Here is a 17,088-nt window from a genome sequence, read left to right on the forward strand (position 1 = left end):
ACCTTTGACCTGTGCTCTACTTTTCGAGACCATGTTTGGCCAGAATCGCGATTCGGCGTATGTCGGCTCGTATTAGCCGCGTGTTTGCAGTCTTTTCGTGGTTTCAAACGTTCAAACATATGATATGATATTGGTCCCATGCATTAGGGTTGGTATCGAGTTCACCTGAAGGTCAGGTCAGGTCATTGACCTTTGGTGACCTCGGTTCACTTTTCCAACTTTTACATGTTTCTAGGCTATTTTTGGAGCTAAATTCGAATATCGCAACCATTTGAACAATTACGAAGTAGTTTTGGTGCCTTCGCAACATGCTACGTAGCTGTCAGAGGCGGTTGACAAATAGTTGAATAGCCGGCAGGGCCCCAACTGGTTGACCTGACGTGACCTGGCTTAAATGCATGAGGACATCATCTGTGATCAAAACTAACATGATATTCGTGATCAGCTCTCCGAAAAGCCGCATCAGCTACACTTAACGTCGTTCTAACTTCTAACAGGTTCCGATTTTCCCGACTTTTGGGTCAATGACCTGACCTGGAAGGTCGACCAATTACCCAGGACCTTAAAATTGGGTATCATCGGCCTCCTCTCGTCAGGATCAGGGGCGAAGCGGCAAGGACCCCCCCCCCCCCCCTCCCTCCTTATGAGTTCGCGGCTGGCAAAACATGAATACAAGCGAGGGCTTATGATGGAAAAACACTTCTGAATGGTATATCGACCTATCTTTGAATCTCTTTATTATTCAGAAAGAAAGATATCTTTGAATTTCTTTATCGCTGAATCACAGGAGGAGCGGCACGAGTGTGAAGCTTCGCTTTGGCCAGTGGCTTGCGACGGACAAACACGCAAACTTCGTGCGCACGCCAATCTTTGCGTTACTTTACGTTTGCGTAGGTACATACTGGTAACTACGATTCAACGCGTGTTGTAATGATACTTGGATGATGCAATGCAAGAGTGTGAGAATATAATGTAGGTACTAAAGATAACGCATCTACTGTTACGTCGGATCGTATCACTATAAGGTCCCAGAATAACTTGTGAGTCGTGAAGCGTTTTCGAGTAAGTTGTACAATAAGTATCGATGCCGAGCTGATTCCGTTGCCATGTAACGTAAATCATTTACACAAAAACGTCCCATCCATTTCACTTTCGAAACACTCCAAACCGCCAAACACAAATTTCATCGGAAATGTATTTGTCATTAAGTGCGAAATCGGTCTGGCTCAGCAGACCAAACCAGCATGCACTTGTCGAAATTTCCGCGCTAACAGCTGGCCTCTTACGGGCCGCACAGATCCACTGAAACTTAACTGTCTACTACTGCTAACAACGCGGTCAGGTCTGGTCAATGATGAGTGGTTGTGTAAAACGCACAAAACCGATGAAAATGCTACGATGTCGCTCGATCCTCTGCGCTATCTGGCGGCGTTTGTCGCCGCCGCTGGGCTGTGTCCGCCCCATTCTGACCGCACAAGGCCGGGGTCCGTCCCGGCAGGGGGGCCGAGATCAGGTCGCGTCTGTATGCCCGCTCAGTGCACGGCGCGGCCGCTAGTTTTTGCGCGTCTCGACGACCAGCGGCCGGCCGTGGAAAGCCATGCCGTCCATTTCCATTACGGCTTCGTCGGCCATCATCCGGCTGGACAGCGTGACGTACGCGTACGTGCTGAGGAGAAAGAGGGGACAGCGTCACATAGGTGAACATACTCAGGAGAACGAAAAGGAGTGCCACACAGGTGTTCGTGCTGAGGAGAAAGAGGCACAGCGTCACGTCACGTATGCGTACGTATCGAGGAGGCAGGGGCGGCACAAAACCGACGCAAAAACAACAGCAGGAACAACAACAAAAAAACGGGAGAGGGCGTCAGGGTAAAGGGTGGGTGGGCATCAGCATCAATAGTGATTTTATTGGGAAACATGGTGATCAGCTTGGGGAGGACAGGACATGGCGGTATGACTGGGGGACAAATAGGAAGAGAACAGCGAAATAAATGTTAAGTTCACAAATGAACGGAACAAATCACAAAAGCTGCCAGTATGTTAAGCACCCAGCATGCGCTCCCAACCCTTTCGCCCCGAGACCCCCACTCACAAGTCGTCTGGGTGCGGGCTCGAGTTGTTGACCATGATGCGCACATTCAGCGGCTCGAACCGGTCAAACAGCTGCATCAGGTCGTGCTCGTTGGTTCCTGCCGGGAAGTTGGCCGCCACCACGTCCATGGGCGCGTGCAGGCGGCTCTTGATGCGCTCTGAGATGGCCACTGCGGAGCGGAGCGCCATCGGCGGAGGGCCCACTGTCGGGAGAGAGAGAGGTGGGGGTTAGACGGGCGAGACGCGCGGCGGTTAGACGTGGGGAGTGGGCGTGGTCAGACGGATATTATTACGGTCTTACTGTGGCCAGACTGGGAGGACTTGGTCAGACGGGATATTGTGGTCTGACGGAAAATACAATTGACAATTGATACGCGCAAAGTCTTGAAAAGGAATGACTTCGGTGCACGCACTGGCAGAACACAATCAACGACAACATTGAGAAACACTTTATATCAGCTGCTAGCCACATGTACAGCGGAATATAAATCATGTACTGATGTACTCGTACAATCACACTCATAGCAATTGTATACATTGTGAGCTGCATTATCCTGAAAAGCAGAAAGACATAATTGTAATTTTACAGCCGCGGTAGCACACGGGCTATGGACGTAATAATATCAACATTCTTTCACGGAAGGCACGCTTCAGTACCAGTCATAGGCCGCTGCAGCAAAGGCCGTTAACTCGACCGATGTCACCCTGTATAGCGTACAACACTCGCCCCCGTTTCCCTTCCGCACCTCTGAGGCCGAACAGCCCTGCCCAGCCCGGCAGTTCCACCCGTCCCTCTAAGGAGCCTACACAGCCCGGCCCGGCGGTCCCACTCGCCCTGAGCCCACACAGCCCGGCAGTCCTACCCATCCCCCTGAGCCCACACAGCCCGGCCTGGCCCCCCAGCAGTCCCACCCATCCCTCTAAGGCAGCGGTCGGCAGGTCCTCCGGGGTCGTGCCCCCTTTTTTGGCGCCAGGCAGGGCCATTACCCCCACCTACCAGACCCCATTGGTGATGCAACCAAGGTTACTGAAATTTTATATTTTTCCGGGACTCTTTGGGTACCATATCTGCGAGAAACCGCAGGGGGCCCCGCCCCTCCCCCTGCGTTTTCTTGCAAATACCTCAAAAAACGTTGCCACGGAGCGCCACCATTTTGACACATTTTATCATACATCTTTTCTGCGCATGTTGTGAAAATTTCAGACCAAAGTAACTCAAGGTCAGGTCACCAGATCACGTCAAGTGACCTCACCTCAGTAGAGACTGTAACGCCTGCCGTAGCTACACAGAGTCACACCTCTTTCAAACTTTCAGGAATTGATAAGGCAATAGCATGTACAAAATTTGTATCTCGGAGATTTGATGTCGGTGACCAATGGTCAGGTGATCAGTGGGAGAGGGCGCAAAGCCAATGGTAGAGCAATGAAACCCTTTTGGACCCTTTTGGACGAGTGTCATTCCTAACACTGTGAAACACTAAATTACAAGTAAACATGGCCACTGAACCGGAAAAGTGCACCCGTAACACCGCTGTATGTCCCTGAGGTCAGAGCGATGAAAATGCCTTAGATGTGTTCAGCTCGACGATACGGATCGACTGATGTGCAACAAAACCTTCGATGCTTCTCGACGGGAGGATCACGATGCTGATAAAAGTGAGCTCTTGCAAGTTTTGAGTGAAAAGTTACTGAAGAAAAGCTATCAGTTAACAGTAAACACCGTACATTTTGGCAGTTTTTGTCTCCTGCAGGCTAAACCGTTAATCTGGGTTAATCTGTCCTGAAAATGGCATGAACCAGAATAACCGTTGATTTGTGATATCTTTATTGAGATCATGGCAGGCCACAAAATCTCACTTCTAGAAGCTACAGCAGGACCCGATTTACTCGATAATTGTCATTGACTTCTGGAAGGTCACCCAATGACCAAGGACCTTTAAATTGGGTAGCAGCGGCTGCCTATCTTCACGGGCAACACGCTCAATTTTTCTGCAAAGCTCCAGCTCAGAGGCCGAGATGCTCGGGTCAGGGTGCAATGGACGACTCCTCTCCCTTGTGTTAGTGACTGTGAAAACGCCAATGGGCGAGCGCCGGTTAATACATGACAGTTACTTTTGCACGACTGTACGGAATGGTGAGCAGCTAATGAAAATCGGCATGCGCCAGCTGATCAGTTCATGCTTTGTGCGTTTGCCCTCGACGAATTTTTGAATCCTAGGGCACAACAGTTGCGATGCCTGTCCCAGTGTCCCATCAAGGGAGCCATTATTTCTAAAAAGATGAGGCTTTCTCAGAGGCCCTCATTACCCCCAGCCGAAGGGCGTCATTACCCCCAAAGGGGGCATGCCCCACCATTTGCCGACCCCTGCTCTAAGGAGCCCACACAGCCCGGCCCGGCAGTCCTACTCGCCCTGAGCCCACACAGCTCGGCCCGGCCCGGCAGTCCTACCATCCCCCTGAGCCCACACAGCCCGGCAGTCCTACCCATCCCCCTGAGCCCACACAGCCCGGCCCGGCGGTCCCACTCGCCCTGGGCCCACACAGCGGCCCACTCACTGTCGCCTCCACGCTGCGGCTGCATGGAAATGCGCGGCGACGGGCCCACGGGACAGGCCAGCGGAGGCGGGGCGGACGGCGTGCGCATCGGCCCGGCCGGCTCCGGCTCGCCGTACCGGGCCCGCTTCACGAACGGCTCCGAGTAGTCCACCTCCGCATCGGCCCTGCCGCAGAGGTCACCAGTCACCGCGGGTCAGCAAAGGTCACCAATCATCGCTGGGTCGGGGCACCGGTCACCGCTGGTCAGCAAAGGTCACCAGTCACCGTGGGGTCAGGTCACCGGTCACCGCCGGGTCAGTGAAGGTTACCAGCGGGTCAGTCATGTAAAAGGCAATGTGGGCGACATTTTATCGATAAGTGCAAAATAAACACAAAATATATTAACAACGATAGCCCTAGCGCTTATTCGCCCATGAAATACTAAATTTAACACCGGGCCTGCGATCCACTAGCGGACAGAGCACGAGTCAGTTGCCAACGTCTGTTCCACTGCCACCCACTCACCGTTGGTTATAGCTGCGTCGCGACCCGAGGCCAGCCAGCGGGGGCGGACCAGGCTGCGCCGACCTAGTCGGCGCCGGTCGCGGCGGACCGCCGTACGGCCCTGCCCTCGGCCTCGGCGGCTCAAACTCGGACTCAAAGTGGTCCACCGGCGGTTCACGGTCGTAGCGAGCCGGATCGCGGTCGTACCGAGCCGGGTCACGGTCGTACCGAGCCGGTGAACGATCGTAGCCGGCCGGCTCTCGGTCGAAGCGGATGTCTGGGCGCGGCGGTCGGCCGGCCGTTCCGTTGTACTGTGCCGGCGGGGCCGCTCCGTTGGCGCCCACTGGCGGCCGGTACGCTGCCGGGCGCGGTGGCATGGCCGGCTGTTCCGGCGGCGGCAGCACTAGCGGAGGCATCTGCGCGGCGTCGGGCGGCGCGCGCTCCCCGGACCGGTGCACGGAGCCGCCCAGACGCTGGCGCACGCTACCCTGAGGCCGGCCAGCGGACTGGGGCCGGCCGGCGGGCGCCGCCGCCTGCTGCTGCGGCCGGGGCTGGCGCGACTGCCGCTGCTGCTGCGGCTGCGACTGCTGACGTTGGTTCTGCGGCTGGTGCTGTTGGTTCTGAGGCTGCCGCTGCTGACTCTGAGACCGCTCCTGTTGCTGCCGCCGCTGTTGCTGCTTCCGCGGCTCCTGGGCATTCTGGTTCGACTGGGTCTGATGTTTGTTTGCGGCTGAAACGTGCATGAAAATAACCGCTGCTAGATAAAAAACGCGATCCTTAAATTATGTTGACACATCTATTTCTGAGCCAATTACAGCCTATGATAGACACCAAAGACATGTCACGTTTGCGAAAAACGATTTATTAATGCTGTTTAAATCCTATTCAATATTGGTTCAAATATGAAGTACATTAGTCGATACAAATGTAAGAGATTGACTAGCATCGCATCAGTAGTCTGAACTGACACCAAGGCACAAATTTCAGCCAACGTAACTATATCTCTTGCCTGCAGTTTACGCAAAGGACCCAGTCCTGACAGACTTATCCCGCCGAGCTACTCGCCGTCCCTCGCTCCCTCTCTCACAACTGCTGTGACGCGAGTCCTTGACGACGATCTGGCGGCCGGCCACCTTGCCCCTGTTGAGCTGCTCGATGGCCCGCGTCACATCCTCGGCCGAGGGCACCACTACGAAGGCGAAACTGTGAACAGGCGACGGCAGGCCAGAAATGGAGAAACGTCAGTGGCGATTTAGTTCGCAGGAAGGTGGCATAAGCACACATCAACGCCTCTTTTCAAGCCTTTGTGAAACCAAAACGTTTGACTTTTAGAAAAGTGAGATAACTACATTACGATCAGCAAAACACAGATGAACCATATCCCCGTTTCCACGGAAGCAAGGTAACATATCATGGTAGCATGCTTCTTCCAGCGGGGAAGGGTTATAAGCCGGGAAGGAAGGTGAAAAGTGTGGCCCGGAACGGTCCATCCACCGACTCCGAGGACTTACCCGCGCTCCTCCTTCTTGTACAGGCGCACTGACAGCGCCTTGATGTTGAACTTGGCGAACAGCCCGTACAGATCGTCCTCTTCCAGCGAGAGCGGCCAGTTGCCCACATACACCTCGTACTTGCCCGAGGCGCCGGCGGCGGGCGGCCGCGCCGGCGAGCGCTCCGGCACCGCCGGCTGGTCGCCGCGCACCATCGGCGACACGCCGCTGCCGGCCGCCGGCCGCGTGGTCCCGCCCGTCTGCAGGCGCTCGCTCTTAGGCCGCGCGTCCGCCACGTACTTAACGTAGTTGACATTGCACAGGTGCGGTGACGCGCGCATGCCCGTGATGGCGCGCACCGCCTCCTCGGGGTTGCAGAAGCGCACGAACGTCCAGCGGCGGTTGTCAATGCCGTCCTTGGCACCGCGCACCGACTGCACGTTGCCGTACTGCGAGAACGTGCTCATGATCTGCGACTCGTTCAGCGCAAACACGTTTTTGAAGCCCACGCAGTAGAAACCGTCCTCGCCAGCTTGAAGCTCGTCCTCCATCACTGCTGCCTAGCGCTGGGCCGACCGGAATAGAGAGAAAACAACGAAGAGCCGTCAAAAAGACGGCCTCGGTCGGCACCAGCAAAGCCAGCAACGGGCAACAGTGGGTGATCTCATGCGAGCAAGCAAACAGAAACCACTGCCAATGGCCAGTGGCCCAGTCAACAAGCTGGGTGAACAAAGCAACTAGTAAACAAGGCGAGCTCAGAGCAAGTTCAGAGTAAGGTCAATAAAATCTGGACGGTAAGGGGTCATCAGTAAGATGGGTTTAGACAAATGGGAGGGAAATGCAACAGCATCGCTGACTAATGATCATAGGTAACGGGACCACAATGCGCCCCTCAGAACGTGTCAGAGTGGGCTCAGTAATTTGTCGCAAAGCGCTGTGAAAAGAAAGAGATGAGACGATAAGCAAGAAACTCGCAAGCAAACGGAGCGTCTTTCTTGGAGCAGTTGCCAAAGAGAGACATCGTCATAATTCAAGCAACGCAATACTCGCCGAGGCAATGATAAACTATCTCTACCAATGGGTAGATATGAAAAACTAGAATGGCGTTACGTGAGAGACGAATGCGCTGTAAAACACAATTCACTGAACAAGAGAAAAACACATCAGCAGCCTCAAACAAAATAAAACAAACCGGACGAACACAGTAACAACAGGCCACTGAAAAGAGATGGGTATTGGGGTAAAGGGGGCAGCTTTAGAAATGCTGACGATTATAACGAACGAGCAGTTCAGGGATCACAAATAACCTTTATCAGTCAAGGTTTTCCATTGCAAGATCGCTATCGCAATTGAGATGCCAACAACATTGAGACAATCAAACAACACAACGTCATCGAGTAAGGGATATGACACGAGAAAACTCAGAGTGACAAGATAGGTGACATTGGCTATCTCGTGGGGATTGATTTTTTCGCTCAGTACCCGTTTATTATTGACTTGTCTACAAAGCAGCTGATCGCTAAGCCATCTGCAAACGAGGTGAACCATTAGCCAACAATGCACACGGCAACGTGAAGGTAGGCAATTGAACCAATTCGTTCGCAAGTGCCCACAAAAGAAGATGCAAGGTCCTGAAAAGACCGACAAAACACATTATCTGCAAGTTTATTTTGGTGCGCTTCGAACGAACTTCGCCACATTTCAAGTAGCCTGACAAATGATAATCGAAGACACATTGTAGTTACGGATCCAAATCCCACAGCGCAAGCGTAAGATCATATATCTCTGAAAATCCAGATGAGGACCCAGATTAATCAGATGAGGAGGTCAGAGCAACGCAGACCATTCAGTAAGCTTTTTTATTTGGAGGCGGCAATGTGAGGCACACGTGTCGCAATGGTCGAAAGAGAGGCTTTTTATCAGGCGGAAACCTTATCTCCGGACATCCAAGCCAGAATATTATTATAAAATCCCGGATATATTGGTAGATCATATCAAATATATGGGACAAAGTTGTACTGACCGCTCCCAATTTTACTGTTTTGCAGACGAAGACACCCTCAAGGATGAGTCGATGAATCATCGACGCTCCGCTGCCCGCCGGTCACCATGAACCGAGGAAAAGTGACAGCGGAAGATATCGATCTGGCAGAGTACCGCTCGGTCGCGGATGGTCTGCTACTGTAAGCCGTCGCTCATCTGGTTGACTTGCCGGTGGTCTTGCTTCTGCCGACGGCTTCCGAGGGCGGAGCCACCAATCGTTGACAGGTGGCTCGGCCTCAGCCCGCGCTGGTGGAATTGGCGGTGGAGTTTTGGATGTCGTCCTGTTCTAGGTGATCGGTGTCCGGCGTATATCCTGAGCGGGTTCGTGTCGCTGGTGGGAGCTCCGCAACTCGGGCCTCGCGTTGAGGGCGGCAGCCCTCGGGCTTCCCCGCAAGCTTTTCATGTTTTATTGTTTTTATTAAGACCAAGGCTGCCTGCAGTTGCTGCAGGCTTGGTCTTACTTTTGTCGCAATAATAAATACCGTATAATTACAGCGTGCGTTTTCTGGGCCAAATTCTGGGCTGCACGGTGCAGGGCGTATGTGTACTTCGTGAGAGGTTCCATCGAGCTTACGAGAAACCGAAGCTTGGGTTTTCGTGAGAAGGGCTTTTGATAACCTTCCCACCGTACACCGGATACCAGACTCTCGTGAGAAACGCATAGAAAATGGTTTGCAGTGAGAAGCAATTTCCGTCTCGTGCGAGTTCGCGTACTGGCTTTGCTCGAGAATGGTGATGCCAGTTTTGGGACTCGCTACGGAAACATTCTCAGCTGAGAATGCTATTCTCTGAGAAAACCGAGAGAGGGACTTAAAACGTGTGGTCTGATTTGAATAGGGAGAATGAGAATGCCTACCGGTTTCAAAGAAGGGCTAACTTTTTTCTCAGCGCAGCGTCGTCGTCTGGATGTGCGGAAGCGACGTATACAGTGGACGAACACTGCTCCCAAGCTACTCAGACGGCTCCTTGAAGGAGGACGCCAGGCACGCCATCCTCATCACCAAGCGACTTCTGGCGGAGACCGGTCAAGTTCTGGTCCCGGGACCACTCCCTCGCCTCAGCGGGGACATGATCAGCCTCAACTGGGAGCGGAGCACCTCCCTCCAGCTTTGATGATTATAGGCTCCTCTCAATCCGTCTGGAGGCTCATCTTTCCCACGCAGAGAGGCGCAAGTTTGCTGACGCACCACGGCTCGTCGCTAGCCACGAGATGGAGCAGGACATCAACAGCCGTCAGCTGCGGAACATCGGTCAGCCCTGCTTCAACCTGAAGGCCATCCACCAGCCCGCCAAAGCCAGGAAGAAGTCAGCGCAAGACGCCGGTGGTCTAGAGCCGGTAGTCCAACTGACCGAAAGGACCAAGGTGATGCTGAAATCGAATATGTTTGTAAGCGCGCCGGTCTAACGAACGGCACTCTGTGGACCGTGGCCGGGCTGTTGTGCCCTCCAGACGCACCTGGCTAGACACACTGCCAGTATGAATATTGAATAATCATATAGGTAGGTTCGCCGCGAAAAAAGGCGAAATTCGCCCCTAAAGGCTTCAATGTCTGAATGAAAAATGGCACTATGGTAAAGAGGTAGTTGAAAAATGGTAGAGAGCTGGCCTCTACAAGTTGTTGATTGAGATAGATTAGCGTATTGACTTTCGATTGATATACCTCATTAAGCATATGGTTTTACGGAAAATGGCTAAATTTGTCGAAAACTATCTCGTTTTTGTTATAAACCGTATATTGGAAATGGCGACGTGCGCCACTTCCGTCGCCGACGCCAGGTTGCCCGAGATTTGAGCGCTTGTACGCCTTGGCTTCTATGTTAATTTCAAGATGAATATTGAAGGCAGAAGACGGCGTTGTGCATATGAGGGGCACGCACTGATTTCAAGTGAGTCGGAAGTGCCAAAATTGAACAAGATTGGTTCCAAGTACGTTTCGAAGTCCGTCATTCAGGCCCTGGGAATGGGTGACCCTGGCAAGCTTGCTGGACGATACCTATGTCATAAGTGTATTTCCTATGGCAGGTCGCAGATGAAAATTGTTCAGGTGAGATTACTTGACTGATGTGTTGGCTCATGGCTGGGCTCTCCATTGATGTTTGCAGTGTGAATCGTCATGTCCTTCGACGAGATCACCATCGATCCCCGCGTGGCGTACGACTCCACGGACGACGCGGTCTACGGCCCCAACGACAAGATGCAGGTGGTGATGGTCCACTCCTTGTGCAGTCGTTGGAAGCAGCCCGTCTTCTTCGACTACAACAAGGACGTCACCAAGGACCTTCTCCACCGCATCATCGCCGCCGTGGAGTCTGCCGGCTACGTGGTCGTCGCCATGGTGTGCGACCTGGGACCGGCCAACCGGAAGCTGCTGTGGTCGCCGAAGGCCGCTGACGGACTGGGCATCGACCCGGAGGACGGGTTCTTTGCCCATCCGTGCGACCCCAGCCGGTAAGTCAACTTTTCTAACTTTCTTATTCATCAGTTTTTAACTTCGGACACTAATTTCTAGGGAGACCATAAATAAGCTTATATTTCGATGTTGTGTAGCAAGCTTATGTAGCCACAGCAACTCTTCATTCATGTTGCATTGAAACCAAATATGTCATGTATGTCATGCCGCTGGCAACGATTGTCTTGATGGCCTTGGTACCGGCATTCAGCCTTTCGAAAACCACTAAAATTGTAGCTTAATTTCCGTGTAAATGCTAGCTGACGGCAACTTCGTTCCGTTTCACTCTGCAGAAAAATCTTCACCTTCGCGGACGTGCCACACCTCCTAAAGCTTCTCCGCAATCACATTCTCCGGCAAGGCCTCCAGCTGCCAGGCGGCCCTGTCATCGACAAGAAGGTCTTTTGCAACCTTCTGGAGAAAGATAACTCTGAGTTTCGGCTATGCCACTTTCTGAAGTGGAAGCACATCACGGTGAGCAAGTTATCAATGTTAATTACCATAACCAGCAGCATTATGAATTATATGTGCCATCAACTTGGATGATTAATTCCGTGACGCTGAAAAGCAATGTCTTTTTACATTTGATGCAAAGCTGTGATAGTGTAGCACATTATAGTGTGTGTTAACTGTAGTCAAATATTTATCTCGTCATTGGAAACAAGTTAAAAATTTACGAAATTTGACCCTTCAGTGAGCCTGAATGTTGACCAACAAAAAGTCAACCAACGTCATTATTTATTACTCCTTTGGTTCCCCGTGTGTCGCAGGTGCGGGGTCAGGAATGCCAGCGCGTGTACCTGGCCGCCCAGCTCCTCAGTGAGCGCGTGGCCAAGGCGGTCTCGCACATCTTCGGAGACCGGTACCGGAAGGAGGCGGAGTTCATCGCCCTCGTCGACCAAGCCTTCGACACGTTCAACTCCCGCCACGTGTCGGACGGCAAACTACACCGGTCGGCGTTTGGGCTGGCCCATACCATCGAGGACCAGTACTCCTGCCTCCTCAATGAGGTTGATGATGAGATGAGGTTGAGATGAGATGAGGTCTCAACCTCCTCAATGAGGTTGAGATGAGGTTGAGCAGCTGGAGGTGCTGTTCACCACGATGCACGGAGGAGATGTCGACCGCGGCCCCGGCGTCGTTAGGCGACTTGCCGAGGCTGCTGCGCTGAAGTTCCCGCAGCTGCATCCATACGTACTGAGGAAGTACGCTATGACTAGGACGCAGCTGCGGGTACGTGAGATCCGGCGCCTCATCGGCGACAGAGAACGTCTCCGAAAGGAGCAGCCTACCTGCAGCCGGGAGGCCAAGCGTGCGCGCCTGTACGTGCATCCTGGTGATTAGACTTCAGCGTGGCCTCGCTTTGTGTGCTGCGCCGCTGCGCTGGCTGTGGCGGGAGCCGGCGGCGGCGTGCCGCAAGACTTTAGCGTGGTCTCGCTTTGTGTGCTGCGCCGCTGTGCTGGCTGTGGCGGGAGCCGGCGGCGGCGTGCCGCAAGACTTTAGCGTGGCCTCGCTTTGTGTGCTGCGCCGCTGCGCTGGCTGTGGCGGGAGCCGGCGGCGGCGTGCCGCAAGACTTTAGCGTGGCCTCGCTTTGTGTGCTGCGCCGCTGCGCTGGCTGTGTACAAAGCATCGATCTTCACGTCGGCGCCATACAGCGGGCTTCAGACATGCAGCTCTCTCAGCTGCGAGACACCGCAAAGGCAGATCATCAGTATGCAGCCCTGGTTGACATGGTCTTGGAAGGATTTCCAAGCAACAAGTCCGACATTCCTAGTCATCTACTGCCGTTTTGGAAAGTGAGACACGATCTCTGCGTGGATGATGGCATTGTTTTGAAAGGAGCGCAGCTCGTAATTCCACAGCAGGAGCGGTGCAACGTGTTGGCTCGTCTTCATGATGCACATCAAGGCATCGAACGAACGAAGAGAAGGGCGAGGCAAGTGGTCTGGTGGCCAGGAATATCAACGGACATCAAAAACACCGTCCAAGGATGCCAGCTATGTCAAGAACGACTACCAAGTCAGAAGCGTGAGCCGCTGATGACGGATCCCCCACCTACTCGAGTGTTTGAAGAAGTTGCTGCAGACATCTTCAGTCACGCTGGGCGATCTTTTTTGGTATATGTCGACAGACTTTCCGGGTGGCCTGTTGTGCATGTGTTCCCAGCGGGTGACACAACCTCAAGGCAGGTCATTCGAGCGTTGCGTCAGAACTTCGTGATGCTCGGTGTTCCTGTAACGCTGCGCTCAGATGGCGGCCCTCAATTCAGCAGCCGAGTCTTCGGAGACTTCGTGCGGAGGTGGGGAGTTAAGCATGTGATGTCATCTCCCCACTTCCCACAGTCCAACGGTTTGGCAGAGTCAGCCGTCAAATCCCTGAAACAGCTCGTTGCAAAAACCACCGTCGACGGTAACTTAGACGATGAGAGGTTTGACCGGGGTCTTTTGGAGTTGCGCAACAGCCCACGTGAGGGCGGCCAGTCTCCAGCCCAAGTGGTACTGGGTCATCCACTCCGAAGCTGTGTTCCAGCTCATCACCGAAGTTTTGCTCCAGAATGGCAGGCTTCAGCAGCGAAGTGTGATCAGGCGAATGCAGAGAGGCGCCGTAGGACAGAAGAAACCTACAACCGTTCTGCGTCTCCTCTTCTTCCGTTGAAGATCGCCGATGAAGTCCGCCTGCAGAACCCTCTCTCCAGGATGTGGGACCGCACAGGCGTGGTCGTGGGAATCGGTCGTCACAGAGATTACCACATCAAGCTGCCGAGTGGGCGAGTCTGCTGGAGAAACCGACGCTTCATCAGGCCTCTCCATCCATCTCTTCCCGGCGGTCCATCTAACTCGTCCTCCGTCTGTGTTGCGGACGAGGCAATGCCTCCACCACGTCGCAGTGCGCGTGCGCGCCACCCACCGAACAGGTATCGGCCTGCTCCGTGATCTGTGTTATGCCGTACGGTCAATGCCATGTTATGCTGGGGAGATGTTATGCCGTACGTTCAAGAGGACTCTGTGACCTGTTCGCTGTGATGCGTATAGTCCCGTATTCGTTTACGTGTTTCCGTTTATGTTGGATCGCTGTGCTTTGTCTGGGCAGAACGATTTGTTTTTGTTTGTCTCACTACTTGTTAGCTCTCCCAGTGCGCCAAGACCGCTGCATTATTCAGTTGCATCGGTCTTGTGGGGGGGGGGGAGATGTTATGCGCATAAGCATTGGCGGAGGGAGATTCCTTCGCGTTGGTGTATGTGTGCTGCCATACGCGTCTGTGCCAGCTGAGCTGGCACTCACTTGATCTGTGTTGGTCGCGAGAGGAATACACCTGTGTGCGCAAGACGGACGACTCTTCGGATCCCTGAACCGTGAGGACCACTGCACAGATCACAACAACTGTAAGCCGTCGCTCATCTGGTTGACTTGCCGGTGGTCTTGCTTCTGCCGACGGCTTCCGGGAGCGGAGCCACCAATCGTTGAAAGGTGGCTCGGCCTCAGCCCGCGCTGGTGGAATTGGCGGTGGAGTTTTGGATGTCGTCCTGTTCTAGGTGGTCGGTGTCCGGCGTACCTATATCCTGAGCGGGTTCGTGCCGCTGGTGGGAGCTCCGCAACTCGGGCCTCGCGTTCAGTGCGGCAGCCCTCGGGCTTCCTCGCAAGCTTTTCCTGTTGTATTGTTTTTATTAAGACCAAGGCTGCCTGCAGTTGCTGCAGGCTTGGTCTTACTTTTGTCACGATAGTAAATGCCGTAGAATTACAGCGTGCGTTTTCTGGGCCAAATTCTGGGCTGCAAGGTGCAGGGCGTATGTGTAGTTCGTGAGAGGTTCCACCGAGCTTACGAGAAACCGAAGCTTGGGTTTTCGTGAGACGTGAGAAGGGCTTTTGATAACCTTCCCACCGTACACCGGATACCAGACTCTCGTGAGAAACGCATAGAAAATTGTTTGCAGTGAGAAGCAATTTCCGTCTCGTGCGAGTTCGCGTACTGGCTTTGCTCGAGAATGGTGATGCCAGTTTTGGGACTCGCTACGGAAACATTCTCAGCTGAGAATGCCATTCTCTGAGAAAACCGAGAGAGGGACTTAAAACGTGTGGTCTGATTTGAATAGGGAGAATGAGAATGCCTACCGGTTTCAAAGAAGGGCAGCCGTTCTAACTTTTTTTTCTCAGCCCAGCGTCGTCGTCTGGATGTGCGGAAGCAACGTCTACAGTGGACGAACGCTACTCCCAAGCTACTCAGACGACTCCTTGGAGGAGGCCGCCAGGCACGCCATCCTCATCACCAAGCGACTTCTGGCGGAGACCGGTCAAGTACTGGTCCCGGGACCACGCCCTCGCGTCAGCGGGGACATGATCGGCCTCAACTGGGAGCGGAGCGCCTCCCTCCAGCTTTGATGATTATAGGCTCCTCTCAATCCGTCTGCAGGCTAATCTTTCCCACGAAGAGAGGCGCAAGTTTGTTGACGCACCACGGCTCGTCGCTAGCCACGAGGTGGAGCAGGACATCAACAGCCGTCAGCTGCGGAACATCGGTCGGCCCTGCTTCAACCTGAAGGCCATCCACCAGCCCGCCACGGCCAGGAAAAAGTCAGCGCAAGACGCCGGTGGTCTAGAGCCGGTAGTCCAACTGACCGAAGGGGCCAAGGTGATGCTGAAATCGAATATGTTTGTAAGCGCGCCTGTCTAACGAACGGCACTCTGTGGACCGTGGCCGGGCTGTTGTGCCCTCCAGACGCACCTGGCCCAGACACACTGCCAGTATGAATATTGAATAATCATATAGGTAGGTCCGCCGTAAAGGTACGGGTGCGCCGATAATGGTGCCACAACACCAGACCACTCCGTCCGCAGATTCGTAAACTAACCCGTTTCATAAACCGTGTTGTTTCCTTACACACCGTGAAGCCATGGAATTTCAGAGCATCACCATTATCAGTTCAGGACGTATCCATTCAAGGACCAGCTCACGGTCAGAGCAAAACAGCAAAACGGTCAGGGTCAACTAATTATAGTGTCCCACGGGTCTCTCCGCTGATAATAACTGTCTGCCCTCAGAGTGACAGAAAGTGTTCGAGCCCGAGGCCACCCTCGTGCTAGACAATCGAGGAGCGACGAGGATTGTGGGCGAAGTAATTCAATGAACAAGTATCAAGTATGTACATCAAAGTAAGAAAGGGTTAACCGCTTTATCAATTAAAGCTGTATAATCTACGACTGCGTCTGTCCTGCAATTGGGTGTCATATCTGTTTGCGTTTCTTTTCAAATACAATACAATACAATCATTGGTCAGGCAAGCGTGAGCAAGCGTTGATCAGGCAAGCTGTTCTTAATGTGTATGCCTGTCGATTCTCAGTGTAACATCTCTTCTTCGTATCTTAATGCAACTATATGTTTCCCTAAATGCGCCCGATGTCCGTCATATAATCTGGCTGTACTCGATCCAGTTCATGTTGATTTAGTAGGGCGCTCGGACAAAATACAAGTCGGAGCGTAGGAGTGTAGCAGAAAGGATAAGACGTGGGTGTATACATATGCGTGTAGCCAAGTAGTACGAAACGTGCTACGCCGGTGCCATGATGCGAAGCGAACGGGCCGGCGGGACCAGTCGCTGCCGCCGCGGATGTACGTGGAAACAAGGGTGGCCTTGTTTGGGAACAGCCACGCTGCCGCCCGAGCGTTCCCCCTGGGCCGCGACCTGGAGCTCGGGGCTACGCTCGGGCGGCACACCGTCGTCATGCAGTATGTGCGGGGATACACCGCCGACGGCATGGGCGGCGACTCCGCCGGCGACTGGCGTATGATGATGGCCGCCGCCGTCCGGCTGAAGACTTTTCGTCAGCTGATAGTTCAGCTGACTGGAGCAACTCCAGTAGCTCCGTACTAATTGATCAGCTAACTAGGGTTCTTTGAAGCGATAAAGGATATAGACAAGTCATTTATAATTTGTAGTGATTATTGTGCCGGAGGCCACAATTGCAAGCATAACGAGTAT

At 53.5% G+C, this 17,088-nt stretch overlaps 1 protein-coding gene across 1 annotated transcript; it reads right to left on the bottom strand.

The window, feature by feature from the left end:
• Positions 1–1,181: 1,181 nt before the first annotated feature.
• On the bottom strand, positions 1,182–10,193 carry LOC122390310 (cleavage and polyadenylation specificity factor subunit 6-like). Its single transcript, XM_043383089.1, has 6 exons — positions 6,642–10,193; positions 6,218–6,333; positions 5,152–5,860; positions 4,648–4,811; positions 2,093–2,294; positions 1,182–1,666 (listed from the first exon to the last, which is right to left on the bottom strand). The coding sequence occupies exons 1-6, from the start codon at positions 7,169–7,171 to the stop codon at positions 1,552–1,554; spliced, it is 1,836 nt and encodes a 611-aa protein (XP_043239024.1). The 5' UTR covers positions 7,172–10,193; the 3' UTR covers positions 1,182–1,551.
• Between the last annotated feature and the right edge of the window lie 6,895 nt (positions 10,194–17,088).

Source organism: Amphibalanus amphitrite, unplaced genomic scaffold, assembly GCF_019059575.1.
Source record: "Amphibalanus amphitrite isolate SeventyFive unplaced genomic scaffold, NRLGWU_Aamphi_draft 000391F_arrow, whole genome shotgun sequence".
Taxonomy (NCBI): domain Eukaryota; kingdom Metazoa; phylum Arthropoda; class Thecostraca; order Balanomorpha; family Balanidae; genus Amphibalanus; species Amphibalanus amphitrite.

Excerpts from the sequence above, each read along its gene's own strand:
- LOC122390310 (XM_043383089.1), bottom strand. The coding sequence starts at position 7,171 with ATGGAGGACGAGCTTCAAGCTGGCGAGGACGGTTTCTACTGCGTGGGC. Across the intron at positions 5,861-6,217 it reads GGACTCGCGTCACAGCAGTT|CCGCAAACAAACATCAGACC; the intron begins GTGAGAGAGGGA and ends TGCACGTTTCAG. Across the intron at positions 4,812-5,151 it reads CGACGCAGCTATAACCAACG|GGCCGATGCGGAGGTGGACT; the intron begins GTGAGTGGGTGG and ends CCTCTGCGGCAG.